General features: G+C 40.3%; 1 protein-coding gene across 4 annotated transcripts in view; it reads left to right on the top strand.

Moving 5' to 3' along the window:
- Positions 1-4136: 4136 nt before the first annotated feature.
- LOC143172053 (nuclear factor 1 B-type-like) overlaps positions 4137-20787 on the top strand; it is a 195745-nt gene continuing 179094 nt past the window's right edge. For 3 of the 4 annotated variants that reach the window (XM_076361279.1, XM_076361277.1, XM_076361276.1), the window contains exons 1-2: positions 4137-4263; positions 10269-10797. In XM_076361279.1, coding sequence (XP_076217394.1) covers positions 4234-4263; positions 10269-10797 — 559 coding nt within the window. In that variant the 5' untranslated portion in view covers positions 4137-4233. The remainder of the gene's footprint in view (positions 4264-10268; positions 10798-20787) is intronic. The other variant, XM_076361280.1, reaches the window with a different exon arrangement.

The following is a 20787-nucleotide window of genomic DNA, read 5'->3' as shown; positions in this document are numbered from 1 at the left end:
GGGGTGTAGGCACCACTGTCCTGTGGTGTCAGCTACTGCAGCAGGTGAGGGTCTTGGCCGCCAGTCACTGGGGCGGGAACGGCATGTGTCCCAAAAGCCAGCTACTGAGGAGAACTGGAGTGAATGAGGCCAGTGAGGGGTTCAGCGCAGGCGGCTGGAGCAGGACCACAGGCCTGTGTACCTGGTGCCAGCTGCTGGGGGGGCCCAAGTGTCTCTATCTATCTTCTCCAAACTGGGTGTGTGTGCGTGGGGGTTGCGTGTGTGTCATTCACTAGCAAACTGTAAGCAGGACCAGCTGGCAAGTAGGAAGCCCTGGGTCTGGGCATGGGGATCAGGTGGGCAGAGGATCCTTGCTGGTATCTGAAGGGACTTGCGAGTCTGGAGTGCCTGTGGGACAAGTGTGTGAGTGCATGGACGTTTGCTAGTGAGCATCAAGCTGGGCCAGCCGGTGAGCAGAGGACCCATGAAGCAGGTAAGAGGTCCTGGGATCCAGGCAGTGGTACCAGATGGACAGAGGAGGTGGTGCCAGTACAAATGCAATGTGCGTGTGCTTGTCAATCTAGAGTGTCATGTGTGTGCCTTCACTAGTGAACTTCTATCTCTATTAGCTGAAGAGGAGAAAGGGGACTTGGCTGTCTATTTTTATGTTTTATGCATGTCCTATACATTGGGGCTGTTGAAGGCAGCACCCTGTCTATGACAGTCTGTGTAACCAGTCGTGTCAGTGTCCTCTGTGTGTGTCTCTGGGATAGGTGCTTAGCTTCACTACTGGTTAAACCTGCAAATGGGAAAGCGGCAGCTGCATCAATCAGCCTGGGTAGAGACCTCAGGTGAAAAGGCCTAGGTTCCTGCAGCTGGGCATGAAGAAGTCCAGGGCTGGAGCTGCTGGAGGCAGCAGGCACTCTTAACATCCCTGACCCAATTCAACAGATAATCAATGATAAGGCTCCAAGTCTTGTTAGGTTTTCTAAATGGCCAAACTGGTGCATTAATGCATGAAGCACCCCTTTGTATATAGCCTCAAGCATGTAATATCTAGATGACAGTTTGTATGTCTTCCTTTGCTTCCCTTAGGATTGGGTATTGCTTTTGGGGAAGGGGCCATATGTTCTATACTGGGGAATGAGGGTGGTGGTGGTGTGAGAGAAAGAGCCAGTGCAGTGTTCTTTCTGGATCTCAATAAGAAAGGTCTGACAACAAATGGCTTAATAAACTGCTTTAATAAGACAGAATAAGAAGAGGAATATAGATAGCAAGTAAAACTTATGTCCCTTCAGATATGGGGCACCTTGGTTCTTGCAGCATTGGACAGAGCACAGATAGATTTTCCCATGGCATGCTGCACAAAGCAGAACCTGTCCGTGGAGAAAAGCTCTCCCTTTTAGTCATTTAAGCCAATATATAATTACATTACCCGGAAAAAAAAAATATTCCTAAAGGATGTTCTCATGAGAACTTCTTGCTGCACTGTTAGATAAAGGCAAGGCCACGCATATGGTGTAATTGATGCTACCAAGTGGGAGCTGCCTGCAGGCTCCTCTGTTACAATGAGCTGGCTTAGTTTATCCTGCCGCCAAGGGATTTGTGCAGCACAACACAGGCCTGCTCTACTGACTACCTCCCTCCATTGACTGAGTGCATCCATCAATTCCTGCCTCCCTCCATTCCTGCCTGCCTTCACTGAATGACGGTTTTCCTCCATTGACTGACTCTAACTCAATTCCTGTCTCCCTCCAATGACTGATTCCCTGCTCTTTCACCCACTCCCTCCCTCCATTGACTTACTCCTCCATTTCACTCCTTTCCTCCATTGACTCCCCATTTGCCTCAACACCTTCCCTCCATCTATGCCTCCCTCCCACACTCCGCTGCTGACTCCCATCCATTCCTACCTCGGTCAGTTGACTGAGTGCCTCCCAACGTTTCTGCCTCCCTCCACTGACTGACCTTCATTTAAGCCTATGTTAGTTGACTGCCTCAGGTTAACTGTTATGTGGATCACTACCTCCTTGATATACAGTAGTCTCCCAGTTCAGATCACCACACTGCCCCCTCTATTGAGGGCCTGCCTCCCTCCGTTGACTGACTCTCCACTCTCCCCCACTCCCTCCCTCCTTTTACTGCTTCCCTCCTTTCACTCCCTTCCTCCCCTCTTGCCTCAACTCCTTTCCTCCCTCCATTCCTCCTTCCCTCCTCCACACTCTCTCCATTGATTCCCTCCATTGACTGACTCCCTCCCTTCCTCCCTCCACTTCACTGACCGATACCCTCCCCCCCTCGACTCACTACACTCACTTCCGCTCCGCCTTTCCTTTTCCTCCTTTCCCCGTAACAAGACTCCTCAGGCTTCAGCTTCTCTAGTAAAAGCTACTCTAGGAGATTGAAACAAAATTCTTGTTCCCACCAGTTCCCTTTCTCCAGATTTTTTTTGCTGCATGAACTCCTATCGTGCTGCTGCTACTACTACCACCTTCTCTTCCTCACCAGGAGAGCAAGGCTGATACCTCCTCTTCTGTTCCCACTGCCACCACCCCCTAGAACAGAGCTTGCCTTACAGGATATCCGGGTACTTTGCGCGCGTGGTCAGGCTATAACAGGCGGGCGGAGGTAGGGATGGAGGAGGATTACCTATTAAAGGGGGTGCCTTGGGAGGGCGGCAAAAATACTAGCTTCTTGTTTTCCTCTCTATGCCTTCTGCGTGGCTGTAGCTCGGGACTGTCGCGAGGTGGAGATAGAAGCGAAAAAGACGAACTCCCCCGGTAGGTCGTAACTGCATAATACAAACGATGCAAAACTATTCCTCACACACAGGCAGGGAGAGAATTACAGTATTTGACGACTAGGAAGGCAAAGAAATGCCTCCTTCCTCATTGCCCCTTCTTAATCTCCGTTAATTAGTGGTGATTTGGCTAAGTTTCCTACTTTTAGCTCTTCCCCAGACAATATACAGCGGTTCCCAGGCTGGCAAAGGCCGGAGTGGCGGCACAGCCATAGCAGTTGTTTCAAGGCGCCAGCTACGGCTCCTTTATAGCGCTGTAAGGGGCTCTCTCCACCAGGCGCTTCCCAGGAGGAGCGAGGGGAAGTAGCTTTGGGCGTGTTGCTGTTGTGTCACGTATGCACCGCTGCCAAAATAGTACCCCCAAAACATCCCAAAAGAAGAAGAAGAAAAAAATCGTTCAGACTGCAGGACCACCTCTTCCCCCCCCACCCCTAGCTTTCTACCTCCAGGAGAGGGGAAAGTGAGGCTTGTTTGTAAAATGTGCTAGTGCCTTCTACCGCATTAGTGATGACTAATAAAAAGAGGGAGGGCAGAGGAGGTAGATCTTGTGGAAAAGGAATGTGGTTGCAGGAGGAGGAGTGTAACTGATATTTGTGTAACTATTTAATTAACAAAAAAAAAAATCCCTAAGTCTCATTTGAAGAGAGTGCTGGATAGGGTCTAGACGGTGTAACTGGTGAATTTTTCAAATTCTAAATTTTGTACAGAGAAGGCACGCGAGCAAATAGGGGGAGAGATATATTTATTATTTGAATTTTCAAGAAATCATTCTTATTATAGTGGGCGTTTGGGAAGCAATTTCTTAACATTACCTACAGAGAGAGAGGAAGAGGCTGCTGCTGCGAGAGGAGCCCGGAGACTGTGGGCTCTGTACCAGCTACTAGAAAGGAAATTAACTCTATCCCTGCCGAAACCAGGACAGTACTGCGGAGCATTTTCCACCCTTGGGGGACGCATACTCGCTCTCATACACACGGTTGCTGCTTTGTAAAGTTTCGCCTGCCATCACTCCGGGATTTTCCTGCTCTGCTCCGTGCTGTAACCTTGAATTGTTTTTAGAGTGTGGTGACAGTACTATAATAACCCACCACTAACTTCTTTTTTTTTTTTTAAAGCAACCAAACAAAAAAAATCTCCCGCCCTCTGCCGAGCCTCCCCCCTCCTCATCTGCAGAACAACCGCCAGCAGCAGCAAAAGCAAGACTCCTGTGCCGCTGACTACAAGAGGGTTAAAAGCGTATACTGGATTTCACCCCGGGAAAACTAGCACACGGAGTGAATTTTTGGCTATTTAAGGAGGACCGGGGTTTGCTGTGAAGTTGCGGTGATCCAGGGCAGAGCCTCGTCTTGATTGATTCAATCTTCATCGAGATGACTGTAAAATTAATAGGTGAAATTATTGCTTTTTGAGGCTTTTCTTAGGGGCTCTCCAGGCAGCGTTATCAAAGCGAAGTCATGATGTATTCTCCAATCTGTCTCACTCAGGTATAGATGCGTTTTGTTCTTATTTATTTATTTTTATATACGAGTTGTTAATGAGTCATTGCTAGCAGTTGTAATGGGTTAAAGTACACTTCTAACTGCTTGTCAGGTCCAAACTCCTCTTGCACAAGAGAACAGTAGAAAATGCACTGTACCAGGCCTTTGTTTTGGGGAGACTCATTCAAAGTGTCACACGTAGACAAATACTGTTTATTCTTAGTGCATAAAAAGTCAAAGGTTAACAACATGGAAATGAGCAAATTACGATAAAAAGCAGGTTTGATTTGATTGGAAAACACCGATCTGCTGTCTTTTCATCCTGTCGGTTTATTCACTCCAATAAAAGGGTGTTAAAGGAAAGTGTTATTTTTGGAAAAAAATCAAAACAAAACACACCCAACATTGGTGCAACATAATACTTTGTTTAATTAATAATATATTAATTATATATGCCAACAGCGTGAAGAGGGTTTGAGTGGGGATGACCAAGCTATAGGATGTTTTCTTACTTGGTTATGTAGGGATATGGTATTTTTCTTGTCTAATTTTGGTGTTTATAAATCAGCACGTACATGGCTATTTATTAAAATTGTTTATTAAAACAATGGGGAATGTTTGAACAAACCGAGGAATACTGCTTTGAATGTGGAGAATAGTTTAATAACGTGTATGGGTTTCTGAAGTTCTTCAGAACCTTCTTCTGTGAGGGGAGTCAAGTGGGGATATTGTTCTTTTAAAACTATAATTTTGAGACATTAGTGGTATAAGGAGTAATCCTTCAGAAGTTAAACATAAGTGTCCACAGAGCATGTTTGTCATTGCTTTAATAAGAAATAAGCATCTTGATACTGGAGCATATTCAGAATAGTAAATTATATCTGTAAAGCTATGGGCTAGTTCTCAGAAGTTTTTGTGCTAGTCAGTCTTAGGAGGATGTGATGCAAACTGATTAAGTGATAACTGCTTGCTTCCACACTGGTGCAGCAAATAGCTTAAGAAAAAGAAAATGTGTGAAACTAAGTCTTACTGTTACGTTAGTATTAAACACCTAATAATGCACTTATATTTGCATAGTGAACAGATAATTGTGATTTCAGTTATTTGATGATTAAAAAGCATTGTGATTTAAAAGGACTAAAGCATTCGTAAAGTATGCATGAAGATGAAAACAATTATAAGGCTTATTTAGTGATTGGTTACAGTCCTGTAGCTTTTTGGCTGACGCATTTTTTTATTGTTTATATTTTATTTGGTATCTAAGCGTGATTGACTTAAATATGGGTATTTTCAGCAAGTAAATGTGAACTTGAGTGGAGCAAAACTGGAAATTGAAATAGTACTATAAAAGAAAAATAATATACTATCTATAGATTACACTTTGTGTAACATATATACATGTTTACAGTTACACACTTAAGAATTACTTCTGGTGGAGTTCACGATTAGTTAAAAAAAAAACCTCCAAATGCTGTCTTTTCTATTAAATTATTGACAGCTACTGAGACCTCTACACATAAATATATATGAGTAATACAAAGGAAACAAAGGGTTTTTGTTTTCTGTTTGTTTTTTTTTACATTGAAAATGGCAAACTTTAACTTCTACCTTTAATAAAGCACATAGGACTCTTGTTATTTTCTGCTTTAATGACTTTTTTCCCCATATGTTTGCTTTTTGGACTTTTTCTGTCAAAGATGTAATAAAGTCCATTATTTTTACCAAATCTATATTAAAATGCCACTACTTAAGTTTATATTAAAAAATATAACTAATTGGATTTTTACAAGCATAAATGAAGCGCTGTTTGTCTTCATGTGTTTAAAAACTTCTATATATTGTTTTCCAATCATGCTGTATCATGTGCCATGTAGAAGTGGCTTGTATTTAGTAATGAATATATGGAATACAATTACAGAAATTTTGATTTCCTTTTAATTTGTTAACTTTTTTCTGCTTGGAATGATTAAAGGGTTTCTTTAGTCATCTTTTCTTTGCCTAATTTTAAAGATTAAGTTTACAGGGTAAATGAGAATTTATTTTTTTTTAAAGTAAAAGATTGATTACTCTTCAGTTGTAGTTGAGTTAAAACTATCAGAGTTGTATCTGTTGTATTGTCTGTCTGTAAGATGCCTCAGATACAATTCGACTGTAGTAATATGTGCTCAAAAATGTTTGCTATAAATTCTTAACACAGATGAAAATAGAATAATTGATTGGACAAAGGTTCTTGCAGAAGCAGTAGTTCAGTTTGAATGGAGACAGCATTGTAGCACCTTTTAAAACCAGATCTGAAATCTAAAAGTGTGGGTTTAAGTCAATCCTTGGCAGTTGGGAGTATTACCCATTATCACTACAGTAATATGAATATGAGATAACTGCAAGGAAGAATGAAGGCTTACCAAATGCAACTTAATGTGTTTTGTTTTGTTTTCTCATCCCCTATGTACCCCCTTACCCTTATTTTGGAATGAATATAAACTTCATTTACTTCTCTTGCTGAAGCATGATAGGATGCAGTTACTGCGTGCCTTTAAGCAGTCAGTCTCTTGTCATATTTTTACCATAGTTTATTTTTATATTGCAGTTGTCCAGGAATCTTAAAATATGTTTTAATTTTCTTCCCTCCCTAGAATATGTTGTTTATTTATTGGCAGAGAAAATCCATGCAGTGAAATTGAGAACGCAGGGTTTCCTATGTATAATTGCTAGATATCTACCTTATTTATTGTATGGTCCTTTATTCAAGCTTGGATTAATTGATACAAAGTTTGGAAAGGTAGAGGAAAGGATTTCTGTTTCCCTTTTAACTATTAGAAAAAGAAAACCTGACCTATCGTTATTATACCACAATTAGAGTATAGATAACTTTCACTTATTTGCAAACTATGTAAATATTTCAAAATAACTTCCATTTTAATCTAAATTGTCAGTGCATGTTGATTCATCAGCATAACTTCTTAAGACATTGAAAATTTTACCTGCATAAATCACTTCGTTGAAAGAGCAGTTATGGCACATGGGTAAGTGCCACATAAAAACCATTGTTTCAAAATTAACTCTTCAAATAATATAGGGAAAAATGAAATTTAGTAGATAGGTAGGAGGTTTATTGGAGAATATGTATGATTAATAGCAAATCTTCATTTAGGATCATTCTAATGGGGCACTTGTCAAATAATGCTTCATTTGAAAGGAATCCAGATGCACAATGAATCTCAAAGTTATTTGATAATATTGCTTTAGAAGAGGACATTATTTGCTGTGTTTCTTTTCTCACATTTTAACATACATTTTATAGTTTTAGGACTTTATGATATTATGAAGCAAAAGCATGACCATAGTTAAAAAATTAAAATGTTTTCACTTTTTAAAACAAAATCATTCAGTCATTATAGACTGGAATTTAAAATTTGAAATTTGACTATATGAAATTATTTATGGATTTACAATACTATCAGTTATTATTGTTAATGCTATATGCAGTATCTACAGATGAAGCCAATCCAATGTTCATCATGTTCTTAATAGAAAGAAAACCTAGATCTCTGGTATTCTAATATTGTAGAATATTTCTGCAGCAATTTTATCACCATTTTTAAAACTAGAAATGCTGCAATCTATTTTAGACATAGGGGAAATTATTGTACCTGGGACAAAAGAATCTTTTTCTCCCCGAGCCCTTCAGCTCCCCTGCTTTAGCCTCCAGCTGTTAAGAGTTTTCAAAACCTGTAGTAAATCTGTTTTATTCAGTATAAAATGAACTGGAATGATTTACCGACACAGTCTTGCTGTTTCTGTTAAATTCAAAATTTATTAACATTTTATTAAAATGCTTTTATTAAGATGACTTCTGGAAAATTACTACTTTCTGTATTAGTTATAATTGAAGGAGGAAAAAGCATGGCATCAGAAAGTGTATGAAGACAGGGGAATCTTATCATGGGCTGTGGTTAATCACAGCACTATTGCTTTTCCACACAAAGAACAGTTTGTGGTTTAACTATTTCCATGGTTTTAAACGTGCAAGTATAGTATCAGAGTTGTTAAAAATCTCTGCTGGAAACTCCTAATCAGTTTAATTATTGTCTTTGTGGTTCTTTGTTAAGCATCGTACTGGAATGTAATCATTATGTCCTGAATGGTCTTTTGATATTGGCTCTCTTTCTTCTCTATAAAGGTAGTGATGGCTATTTGTAAACTGTTTGCAACTGTTTGAGGGTGATTAGGGAAGAGAAATGACTAGACATTGTAGGTTTTTAACCTACAGGTAGGTTTTTAACATTCAGGAATTTTTTTAAATCTCTTGAAATTTGAACATTTTAATACTAAATTCTCATCCCAAAGGTTAGTATGTTTTCACAGTCGTAGTCTGAACTCTTTATAACTATGAGGCAATTGGTTATACTTTCAGCATTTTTTACCTAATCAGTCTGCTGATTAAATATAATTCATTCCCTGTCTATCAGAGTAATGAAAATATTAGTTTAATTGTGGTTTTGAATATATTCACATAAAAAAGTTTCAGTTTTAGTTTGATTGCACCGTGTCATTCCATATGATGAACAGTCTCTGCACGGTGTTTAAAACCAAATATGCCTACACACAGAAAAAGATATTTCCCCCTAAGGTCAGACTTCCAAACCAAAATATAGTAATGTTCGATAAGCAGATTGCTCTCAGCAAATTAAAAAAAATAAAAACAGCAAATTAATTATATTCATATTTGTTCACAGAAAAAGACAATACTTTTTGGGAAAGGCCTATTTAGATATTAACATGGATGCATAAGAAGATGCTTAAAGCAGATAAAATGAAATAATTTAGTTGCTGTAGAATGTACTTGTAGACAACAATTAAGCATTACCTCTTTAATGCAATAAATACTGCAACTAAGCAGAAGATATAAACTTGCAGGTGAAGTCATATGACAGGAAGGGATATTTTTAGAACTGTAATTAAATTGCATGGATGTCACAAAAGCAGTGTTTGACCAATGGTACACTTTTAATATCACCCTGCCACAGCATGCAGAAACACAAAGAATGCAATGTTTGTGCCAAGTTGCCATCTTTTCATTGTATAACTCAGATTGATTTTTAAGAGCTTTACAATTATTGCCGTACTCAGGTGATCAGTTAAAAAACTGACTTGGTGGTGCTTCAAATGTCATAGTGGAGCTGCTGGAAAAACATTAATGTAATTCTTGTTCTCAACTTTATAAACTTATATTTTACAAAGTTTGAGTGGTGGGAGGGAACTATGCAGAGTTGAAGGTACAGAAGCTTTTGTTCAGGAATTTTATATGACATTTTGTGTCTTTTACCTACTTTCCCTTACTGTATACTGATTTCTCTAGTTTACCACTACTGGAACGGTGCTGTTTCAGTGTTGGAATGTTGAACACTTGATAAGAAAATGGATCAAGTTTAATGGCACATGCTCTTTGTGCCACCAGCAGTTTCTTGCTGAGAGCATGCCCCAAAAGTGGGAACTGTGTGGTATTACACTGAGCATTTATATGCTTTGTGTTTCTGTACCACAGAGAAATAAATTGTGGTATTTGCTTCAGCGTTCTAAACGCTTCTGCTCAGATTTTTTTTTTAAATCGTATAGTGTCCTCTCTGTATAATGGTACTTTGCTTGGTGTTAGCTGTTCACTTGCTATTTACATGTTAGAAACAAAGCATCTTGATAGCATCTCTTTTAAATGATGTAGTCTGTACAGCATTGTGGGATGAAGTGAGGGGAGGCATATCAAATAAAATATTTACATGGATCTTTCAAAGAGTGAAATGTGGAGAAAATGTGATGCTCTGAGTAATTTTGTCTGTTGCCTGATAGTGATACATAAGAGAGATTATGCAGAAGTTTGTCTAAATTTTAATTATTCTTTTCATCTTGGTTTTCACTTTGATTCAGAAACCTATCTCGATATTGCCTTGCTTATAAGAATAAAGTGACTTTGAGTTTTCTTCTCTTCCTCCCCCCCCTGCCCCTTTTTTCCACAGGATGAATTTCACCCATTCATTGAGGCACTTCTTCCACATGTCCGTGCAATTGCCTATACTTGGTTCAACCTTCAGGCTCGAAAACGCAAGTATCTTAAACATGAGAAGCGAATGTCAAAGGATGAGGAAAGAGCAGTCAAGGATGAGTTACTTAATGAGAAGCCTGAAATTAAACAGAAGTGGGCATCCAGGCTCCTTGCCAAGCTTCGCAAGGATATTTGCCAAGAGTACCGGGAGGACTTTGTGCTCACGGTTGCTGGGAAGAAGCATCCATGCTGTGTATTGTCCAATCCTGACCAAAAGGGTAAGATTAGGAGAATTGACTGTCTGCGACAGGCTGACAAAGTCTGGCGTCTGGATCTAGTCATGGTGATTCTGTTCAAAGGCATCCCCTTGGAAAGCACAGATGGAGAACGACTCATGAAATCCCCACATTGTACAAATCCAGCCCTTTGCGTCCAACCACATCATATAACAGTATCAGTCAAGGAGCTTGATTTTTTTTTGGCATACTACGTGCAGGAGAAAGGTAGGAAGCAGGTTGTTGCATTTTTGTGTTAGTATGTCAAACTGATTCTAAGTAGCCCTTTTTCTCCTAAGCAATGACTTGTAATGAAATGCTCTTCTGTGGTCTATCTACACAATGTGGGTATGTATACGTATGATATATACATTTGACACAAGTGTCACGTTCTCTTTCAAGAGAGACTAGGACACACTAAGGAAGTACTTAAGTTTCTTTGCAGTTGCTATTTATGTCAGCGGCAGTATTTTCCAGTTAGTGCTTCAGAAAACATTATTATTATAGGTCTTTTTCTCCAGTAATGTTAATAACAGATGCAAGTATGTGCAATTGCACAGACACATAGGTAATATAAATATTTATTTTCACCTTTTAAACTACTAATATTCAATATTTTTCCTTACACTGAATCTACAGTTGCTTTGAAGAACAATTGTAAACTTTCTCATCATTATTAAATGTGAAAAAACTTTAGCAAAGAAATACTGCTTAGTAACTACCATAACTATATACTCAGATTTACTGCATACAATATTTACATTTTATTCATACTTGACAATACCATCTCATATTACTTGTCTGAACTTTAAAACAACAAACCACGTTGTAATATTTTCACAAAATATTCCATAAAAGTTATATTTTCATGGTCACACTGGTATGCTCAGTTTTGTTTGAAAGATATTTTAATATGGAAAATCCCAGGTACACTATGGAAAAGCTACATAAGTTTAGTGTTATAGAATTAAAAGAAAATCAGCTGATGATAATTCTTTATTGGGGGGAAAACTGTTACATATTACAATATTCATTTGCAGTTCGTCTAAATCATAAATGGATCCTCAGATACTGAGGATCGTGGAAAAACATTTTCTTCCTGAAAAGGTCTTTTGGGTCAACTCTGGTGATTGTATCATCCTCTGGAAGTCTTTGCATTACTGACTGGTCCACACTAATAAAGCATTTATTTTTTAGCTGCAAATCCAAACTAGGGAAAGTTTGAATTGCCACAGATGACGGACCATTTCTCAGCTTGTCCTGGTAGTAGGCAGAAAGGGCCTACAGGAGAGCAAGTGGCAGGCTGTTATCTGATGTTCAGTATATAACTAGAGGGTTTTAACTGAATGGTTTTTATTAGTAACAAAAAAGTAAAATGACACGTCTTCATTTGACCATTGATGGTTTTTTTCTTATTATCTATGAATATTCATTCTTTAAGAGAACACATACACAGCACAAACTTTTTAATTTTAATGAACCTCTCTTCTAGAATTCACGTTTAATTACCCAAGTGATGCATTATGATTACAGAAGCATATAAATACAGTTAGTCTTTCTGAACTTTTCACGATGAAAGAATATAATTGTTGTTGGTGTTTTTTTCCTGCTTGTATTTAACTTTTTTTTTCCACAGCAGTAGATAAAGTAATTTGTTGGTTGGCATCTGTATTGCAGTGCAGAGTAATGTTACAATATATTGACAATTTTTAGATTTAGAAATGTCAGTAATCCTTTCGGTTATTTACAAAAAGAGATTCTACTTCCTTGTTTCTCTTGGGGGGGGGGGGGGGGGGGGGATAAGGACCAGCCTATCAAGTTTTGTCATTGACCAACTTAATTTCGTTCTGCTTGCTCCTCTCGGAATGTAGCTTGTTTCTCCTTTTCTCTTACTATCCTCTTGTGTTTCGGGATCTTAAATAGAAGTGGCTTGACATAGGTTGCAGTGCTGCTGCTTTGATTGGTTTGGAGGAAGAAACAGTGAAGTTTACATTGTGATCAGTACTTCATCCATTAAAATATTTAGCATCAAAATAATTCTTAATGATATATTTCTATGGTGTTCTGTTCATTCTGTTTGGTTTTTTTCCTGAGTTTTAAAAAAAACCTTCAAACCTTGAAAATGCCATGATCATTGCTTCTGTGGACAAAATTTTTTTTTTTTTGGTCAGGCATCAGACAGCTTCTATCATTTGATATGAAATGCATCTCAGTTCATAAAATCATTTCATGGTATTTGAGTCAATAAGTTGTGCTTATACACACAACTTATGCTGTGTTCCGTTGTTACAAAACCTTCCATTTTGTTAGGTGCCAAGAGAGGAGGAAAATAAAGGCAGATAATGTGTTTGATGCCAATAATGGTTGCCAGTAGCACAGAGGTTGGCATCAGACCCTCTTTGTCTAGTTGCTGAATGCCTTTGATTTGCTAGTTGGCATCTGCATTGCAGTGGCATATTAGAAAGTTTTTGATAATCACTGAATGAAAGCTGCAGTAGTTGTTTGCTGCAATAGAATCCCAGATAATATAAATTCATTATCCTTATAGATGTTTTACTTAGTCTTATAACTGATTAAAAAAAAATCGCATTGCTGTTTGTGTGTAAAAAAAACCCAAACAAACAAACCCCCCCCCCCCAAAAAACAAAACACCAAAAAAACCTAAACCAAAACTGCTGCAATGTTTTTCATTTGCAGAATTATTAATCCTCGTGTTGTCTCTGCTGCTTTTTTATTTTCCAACATAAATAAAATGCAAACCTGATGTTAGCTATTTAATCACATACTGAATGAAGCATAGTGGACCTTGAGAAACGTTTTGAGTCTAAGAGACTGAAGCAATGTTAAATGCACTAAACATTTGCAATTGTTTTTAATGCGTGCTCCTCTCAGTACATTTCTCTGATCACTCATGTTTATCCACTGTTTACACTCTCCTTTGTCCTTGTGTAAGACTGATATAATTGGGAGGGGAACCTGCATCCCCTGCTATTAATAAAATCTGAAGTTGAGGGGAGAATCTTTTAAACTATCCAAGAAAGAGAGCAGAAAATAGATACAGATCTGCGTAGTCTGATATTGTTCAGACAGTCCTGAATTTGTAAGTTCTTAAACATCAAGATGCTGTAACAGTTCCAGCTCCATGATTTTTGTTACCAGGAAATCAACAAAAATGCTAAATCACTTCTGTTGAAGTTTCCTAGAGAGTTAGTATTAATATTGCTTTATGGTTAACCACCATTACCTCATTAATTAAGAAGGATTAACAGTTCTATCCAAAGGGCTGCACAGAAGGAAGTCTGGCCTATATGAATGCCTGAACTGTCAGGGTTGTCTTGTGTGTTTGGGAAAAGCAGGGGCACAGAGAGAGAAAGCTGTTTTTTCTGTAGAGTAGGTAGGGGAAAACTTTGAGTGCAAAGACTCATCTGCTGTACCACTAAGAAGTTTACAGATCCCATGAAGTAGTGACTGCTGTGTGCACTGTGTGAAAATCACATGATTTCAACAGTTTGAACTTCAAACTAACTCAGGCTTACTGATTTTTGCAATGTACTTTGAACTGTTAAGCACATTTTCAGATAATCTCAACTGAAGCTCAGAATTCTTTTTACCTCATCTGTATTGATTTTAAGCATAGTCTTGCTGTGAAAAATGTAACTTAATTTTAAAAGACATTAGAATTATTTTTTTTTTAAATATGATATATCATAAAAAGGAGCTAGTGAAATCTTAGTGGCTTATTGGTTCAATCTTTATTGAGCTGTTCTTGAGAGTTTTATGGATTTATTATCTTAGGGAGCTTCAACAGGTTTGGTTAGGCATTTTTAAATTATACTGTAGTTTACATTTAGTAAACAGGCCTCTAGAAAACTGGTGTTATTAGGAATATTGAAATAGTACTTTTTATATTTTAAAGGCATATATGCAATTTCTTTGGATGGCTAGTTCACTACGAATATAAGCAATTCTGTTCAAAAATAGCACGCAAAATAATGCTCCAGAATAGGGGTTTTTTTGTGTAGTTCATATGATTAATATGTTCAACATTCCACAATATTCTCATGGATTTAGGACAAAGGTTTGTATTCCTCTTAAACTTTGATGTTTTCATGTTTAATTACTGAAAATATTAGGTCTGGAAGGTTTAAACAGTCCATTAAGTTGCTAACTGTCTCTACATCCAATAACTTCAATAATTTGGCTCCTTCTGAACACTTCATATGGGAACCCTTATTTGAAAATTTTTACCCATTTCACAGAAGGGTATTGTCCTGGTTTCGGCAGGGATAGAGTTAATTTCCTTTCTAGTAGCTGGTACGGTGCTGTGTTTTGGATTTAGGAGGAGAACAAAGTTGATAACACACCCATGTTTTAGTTGTTGCTAGGTAGTGCCTACGCTAGTCAAGGACTTTTCAGTTTCCCATGCTCTACTGACTGAGAAGGCTGGAGGTGCACCAGAAGCTGGTAGGGGGGCACAGCCAAACTGGCCAAAGGGACATTCCATACCATGTGATGTCATGCTCAGTACATAAACTGGGGAAAGCTGGCTGGGGGGGCCGCTGCTCGGGGACTGTCTGGGCATCGGTCGGCGGGTGGTGAGCAATTGCGCTGTGCATCACTTGCTTTGTGTATTATTATTATTATTATTATCATTTTATTTCAATTATTAAACTGTTTTTATCTCAACCCACGAGTTTTTTCTCACTTGTGCTCTTCCGATTCTCTCCCCCATCCCACCGGGGGCGGGGGGAGCAGTGAGCGAGTGGCTGTGTGGTACTCAGTTGCCGACTGAGGTTAAACCACGACAGGTATATCAAGGCACAATATGATTTGTCAGAGTTCACACAGCTAATTGGTAGATGATCTGACATTGACTGGAAATTATGCTCATTACTTTCTGTACCTATAGATGCTTTAGAAGCTTGTCACATATACTGAAATGACTTGCTGATCCCCTGTGTTAAAACAAATCTCAGTTTTGAATCAGAGAACCAATATAGAAGCAGAATGATCACTTCAGTATTTTATCAGTTCTCATTTAAGAGCTTTTTGTAATATAACTATCTAATAATGAATAATGAATTTTTTTAAAACTTCACTTTGCTTGTGAGCAATTCCAGTTCATTCATGTATGTGGAAAATAAACTTTTTGGTTTAACTGAAAAAGACACCATACTGACTTCTCTCCAATTTCTACTACACAGTACAGAATTACTTTGTCAAATAATTTATTATTTCATTGTACTTTATTACTTCAATGTGCTGAAAATTTCGGGCTTGAAATGCATCATTAAAAAATGGTGATTAATTTAATTTGTACGCAAGTATAGTTTTATTTTCTGATTGATTCTCACAAGTATTCTGTACATGAAGATGTAGGGAATTAAAACATTTTTAAATGATCACCTGTCCTTTATGATTTCTCAGAATGTGCATGTGGATTGATATTTAGAAGGTAGAAATTAAGAATTCAAAATGAATAGTATTTGTTTCTTGTAGTTTCCCTCAGAACAGGATTATGGGTGGTGTAACAGGCTGGTGCAAAAGAAGAGAGAATTTTCAGTATTTAATTTTAATATTCCAGACATGAATGAACTAAGTATATTTTAAAAGGGATCTTTTCTGTTTTGTTCTCTCCGATCTGATACAAACAGGGGGTCATTTTCACAGGACTAAAGGAAACAGTTAAATTTTGTGCCATGAGATGAAAATTTAGCAATCAATGTGAACTTAAAAATCACATTTAGATTAGTAGCAAGAAGCTATAAAGTAACAACAACAAAACCCCAATTTTGGGAACAAAAAGGCAATATTTGGGGAAAAAAAAGGAACAAATTACATATAAGGAAACTAATTCATAAAGGGAGTACATAAAGGCTAAGATCTCACAGTTGTGAAAACATCATTAAAATAATTAAACACAAATACCACTGCAGGTTAGATTTTTTTAAAGTTTATTCCACCAGAATTGCTTTGAAGACCACATCTTTTTCTTCCTCCCCACTTTTGATAGAGAAGTAGCTTCAGAAAGCTTAAGGACTGGTGGCTATTGAAACCTCTGGTTCTTAGAGCAGCATAGAATCAATAAGGTTGAAAAAGACCTCTAAGATGGAGTCCAACCGTCAACCCAACACCACCATGCCCACTAAACCATGTCCCTAAGCACCTCATCTACACGTCTTTTAAATACTTCCAGGGATGGGGACTCAACCACTTCCCTGGGCAGCCTGTTCCAATGTTTAACCACTCTTTCAGTAAAGAAATTTTTCCTCACGTCCAATCTAAACCTCCCCTGGTGCAACTTGAGGCCATTTCCTCTCGTCCTATTGCTAGTTACTTGGGAGAAGAGACCGACACCCACCTCGCTACAACCACCTTGCAGGTAGTTGTAGAGAGCGATGAGGTCTCCCCTCAGCCTCCTTTTCTCCAGGCTAAACAACCCCAGTTCCCTCAGCCGCTCCTCATAAGACTTGTTCTCCAGACCCCTCACCAGCCTCGTTGCCCTTCTCTGGACACACTCCAGCACCTCGACATCCTTCTTGTAGTGAGGGGCCCAAAACTGAACACAGTATTCGAGGTGCGGCCTCACCAGTGCCGAGTACAGGGGCACGATCACTTCCCTACTCCTGCTGGCCACACTATTTCTGATACAGGCCAGGATGCCATTGGCCACCTGGGCACACTGCCGGCTCATGTTCAGCCGGTTGTCAACCAGCACCCCCAGGTCCTTTTCCGACAGGCAGCTTTCCAGCCACTCTTCCCCAAGCCTGTAGCGCTGCATGGGGTTGTTGTGACCCAAGTGCAGGACCCGGCACTTGGCCTTGTTGAATCTCATACAGTTGGCCTCGGCCCATCGATCCAGCCTGTCCAGGTCCCTCTGCAGAGCCTTCCTACCCTCAAGCAGATCAACACTCCCGCCCAACTTGGTGTCGTCTGCAAACTTCCTGAGGGTGCTCTCGATCCCCTCATCCAGATCATTGATAAAGATATTGAACAAGACTGGCCCCAAAACTGAGCCCTGGGGAACACCGCTCGTGACCGGCCGCCAACTGGATTGAACTCCATTCACCACAACTCTCTGGGCCCGGCCGTCCAGCCAGTTTTTGACCCAGCGCAGAGTACACCTGTCTAAGCCATGAGCCGCCAGCTTCTCTAGGAGAATGCTGTGGGAGACGGTGTCAAAGGCCTTACTGAAGTCCAGGTAGACCACATCCACAGCCTTTCCCTCATCCACTAGGCAGGTCACCTGGTCATAGAAGGAGATCAGGTTGGTCAAGCAGGACCTGCCTCTCATGAACCCGTGCTGGCTGGGCCTGATCCCCTGGTTGTCCCGCTCATGCCTTGTGAGCGCCCTCAAGATGAACCGCTCCATAATCTTCCCCGGCACCGAGGTCAGGCTGACAGGCCTGTAGTTCCCCGGATCCTCCTTCTGGCCCTTCTTGTAGATGGGCGTCACATTGGCAAGCCTCCAGTTGTCTGGGACCTCCCCTGTTAACCAGGATTGCTGATAAATGATGGAGAGCGGCTTGGCGAGCTCCTCTGCCAGCTCCCTCAGCACTCTCGGGTGGATCCCATCCAGCCCCATAGACTTGTGAGCATCCAGGTGGCGTAGCAGGTCATTGACTGCTTCCTCTTGGATTACGGGGGGTTCATCCTGCTCGTTGTCCCTGTCTTCCAGCTCAGGGGGCTGAATACCCTGAGGATAACTGGTCTGACTATTAAAGACTGAGGCAAAGAAGGCATTGAGTACCTCAGCCTTTTCCTCATCCTCAGTGACAATGTTCCCCCCCCGCATACAATAAAGGATGGAGATTCTCCTTGGCTCTCTTCTTGTCATTAATATATTTGTAAAAATATTTTCTGTTTTCTCTAACGACAGCGGCCAGATTGCGTTCTAGCCTTTCTCATTTCCTCTCTGCACGACCTAACGAGATCCCTGTACTCTTCTGGAGTCGCCTGCCCCTTCTTCCACAAGCGGTAAACTCTCCTTTTTTTCCTGAGTCCCAGCAAGAGCTCCCCGTTCAGCCAGGCCGGTCGTCTTCCCCGCCCGTTCTTCTTATGGCACATGGGGACAGCCTGCTCCTGCGCCTTTAAGACTTCCTTCTTGAAGATCATCCAGCCTTCCTGGACCCCTTTGCCCTTCAGGACCGTCTCCCAAGGGACTCTCTCAACCAGCGTCCTGAACAGGCCAAAGTCCGCCCTCCGGAAGTCCATGGTTGCGGTTTTGCTGCCCCCCCTCCTTACTTCACCAAGAGTGGAGAATTGTATCATTTCATGGTCGCTAAGCCCAAGACGGCCTCCGACCACCACATCTCCCACCAGTCCTTCTCTGTTAGTAAAGAGCAGGTCAAGCGAGGCACCTCCCCTGGTAGGCTCACTTACCAGCTGTGCCAGGAAGTTGTCTTCCACACACTCCAGGAACCTCCTACACTGTTTCCTCTGTGCCGTGTTGTATTTCCAGCAGACGTCCGGGAAGTTGAAGTCCCCCATGAGAACAAGGGCTAGTGATTGTGGGACTTCTGCCAGCCGCTTGTAGAATGCTTCATCCCGCCTCTTTATCCTGGTTGGGTGGTCTATAACAGACTCCCAGCAGGATATCTGCCTCGTTGGCCTTCCCCCTCATCCTTACCCATAAACACTCGACCTTATCATCATCATCACAATCGTTGAGCTCTAGACAATCGAAACACTCCCTAACATACAGGGCCACCCCACCGCCTCTCCTTCCTCGCCTGTCCCTTCTGAAGAGTTTATAGCCATCCATTGCAGCACTCCAATCGTGGGGGTCACCCCACCATGTTTCTGTGATGGCGACTAAGTCATATCTCTCCCGCTGCACAATGGCTTCCAGCTCCTCCTGCTTGCCGCCCGTGCTGTGTGCATTGGTGTAGATGCACTTGAGCTGGGCTATCGATTTTGCCCCCAGCATCGGCATGCCACCCCTAGGCTCATCTCTAGTGAGCCTGGTTTTATCCCCTTCCCCCTTTGAACCTAGTTTAAAGCCCTCTCAATGAGCCCTGCCAATTCATGAGCGAGAATCCTTTTCCCCCTGTGAGACAGCTGAACTCCATCTGTCGCCAGCAGGCCCGGTGCCATGTAAAACTCCCCATGATCAAAAAAGCCAAAATTCCTCCGATGGCACCAGCCCCTGAGCCACGTGTTGATCAGGTGTGTTTTCCTGTTCCTTTCAGTATTCTTCCCTGCCACTGTAGGGATAGAGGAAAACACTACCTGTGCTCCCGATCCTTCAACCAGTTGCCCCAGTGCCCTGAAGTCCCGTTTGATCGCTTCTGGACTTCTCTCTGCAACCTCATCACTGCCAGCCTGTATAACCAATAGCGGGTAGTAATGCCACAGTGCTAAACATAACAATTCAAGAGTCTTTCTAAAGATTCATATTCCATTCTCAATGGCAAGGTAGTACGTTGCTTCACTGTAGTCACTTGGGTTGGTTATCTTAAAACCAAGTTCAACTGCTAATTGATCTAAATAGGCTTGTTACACCTATTTTGGGATGGAGACAAAATCACATATCTGGAGATACTTTTCTGATGAATGTGAAAAAAGAAAAAGGCTTGTGTAATTAGCCAGACTAAGACAGTAAGAAGATGTGATTCTTTATATGGTGGTTTCATGGTTTTACTCTTTTTTTTTAATTTTAAAATTCATAGAACTTATAAAAACAGCTGCTGATAAACTGGTTTATAGAAGTGAGGCAATCCTAGATTTGAATTGGAAGTTTAAAAGGCTTAAAAGCTAGTAGAAGGGAAATAAATCTTACGTGTGTATTGTACTGTCTGCAATCAATGAGTTCTGTGTAAGGTTGGGATACAGTCTTATAGTACAGCTTTTCTTCTTTTTACCACATTTCTATTTATTATAAAATTAGTTTCTGCTTGAAAGTTTTTTTCCAAGCTTGAACTCTCTTTACAAAGAGGATTTTTAAAAATGTGAATATATTTATTAAGTAGATGTATTAAGTATTAACTTTAGTAGGTTTTTTGGGGGGGCGACACCAACATCATTATTAAAGTGTGCGTGGCTATTGTTCTAGCTTATTTCGGACATGGTGGGAGATTGGTAGTTCTGGAACACCTCTCCTATGAAGAAAGGCTGAGAGAGTTGGGGTTGTTTCACCTGGAGAAGAGAAGGCTCCTGGGAGACCTTATTGCAGCCTTTCAATACATAAAGGGGGCTTATAAGAAAGATGGAGAGAGA

This window comes from Aptenodytes patagonicus, chromosome W (assembly GCF_965638725.1).
Source record: "Aptenodytes patagonicus chromosome W, bAptPat1.pri.cur, whole genome shotgun sequence".
Lineage (NCBI taxonomy): Eukaryota > Metazoa > Chordata > Aves > Sphenisciformes > Spheniscidae > Aptenodytes > Aptenodytes patagonicus.
The sequence above is the reverse complement of the archived record's forward strand: the minus strand, read 5'-3'. Positions and strand labels throughout refer to the sequence as shown.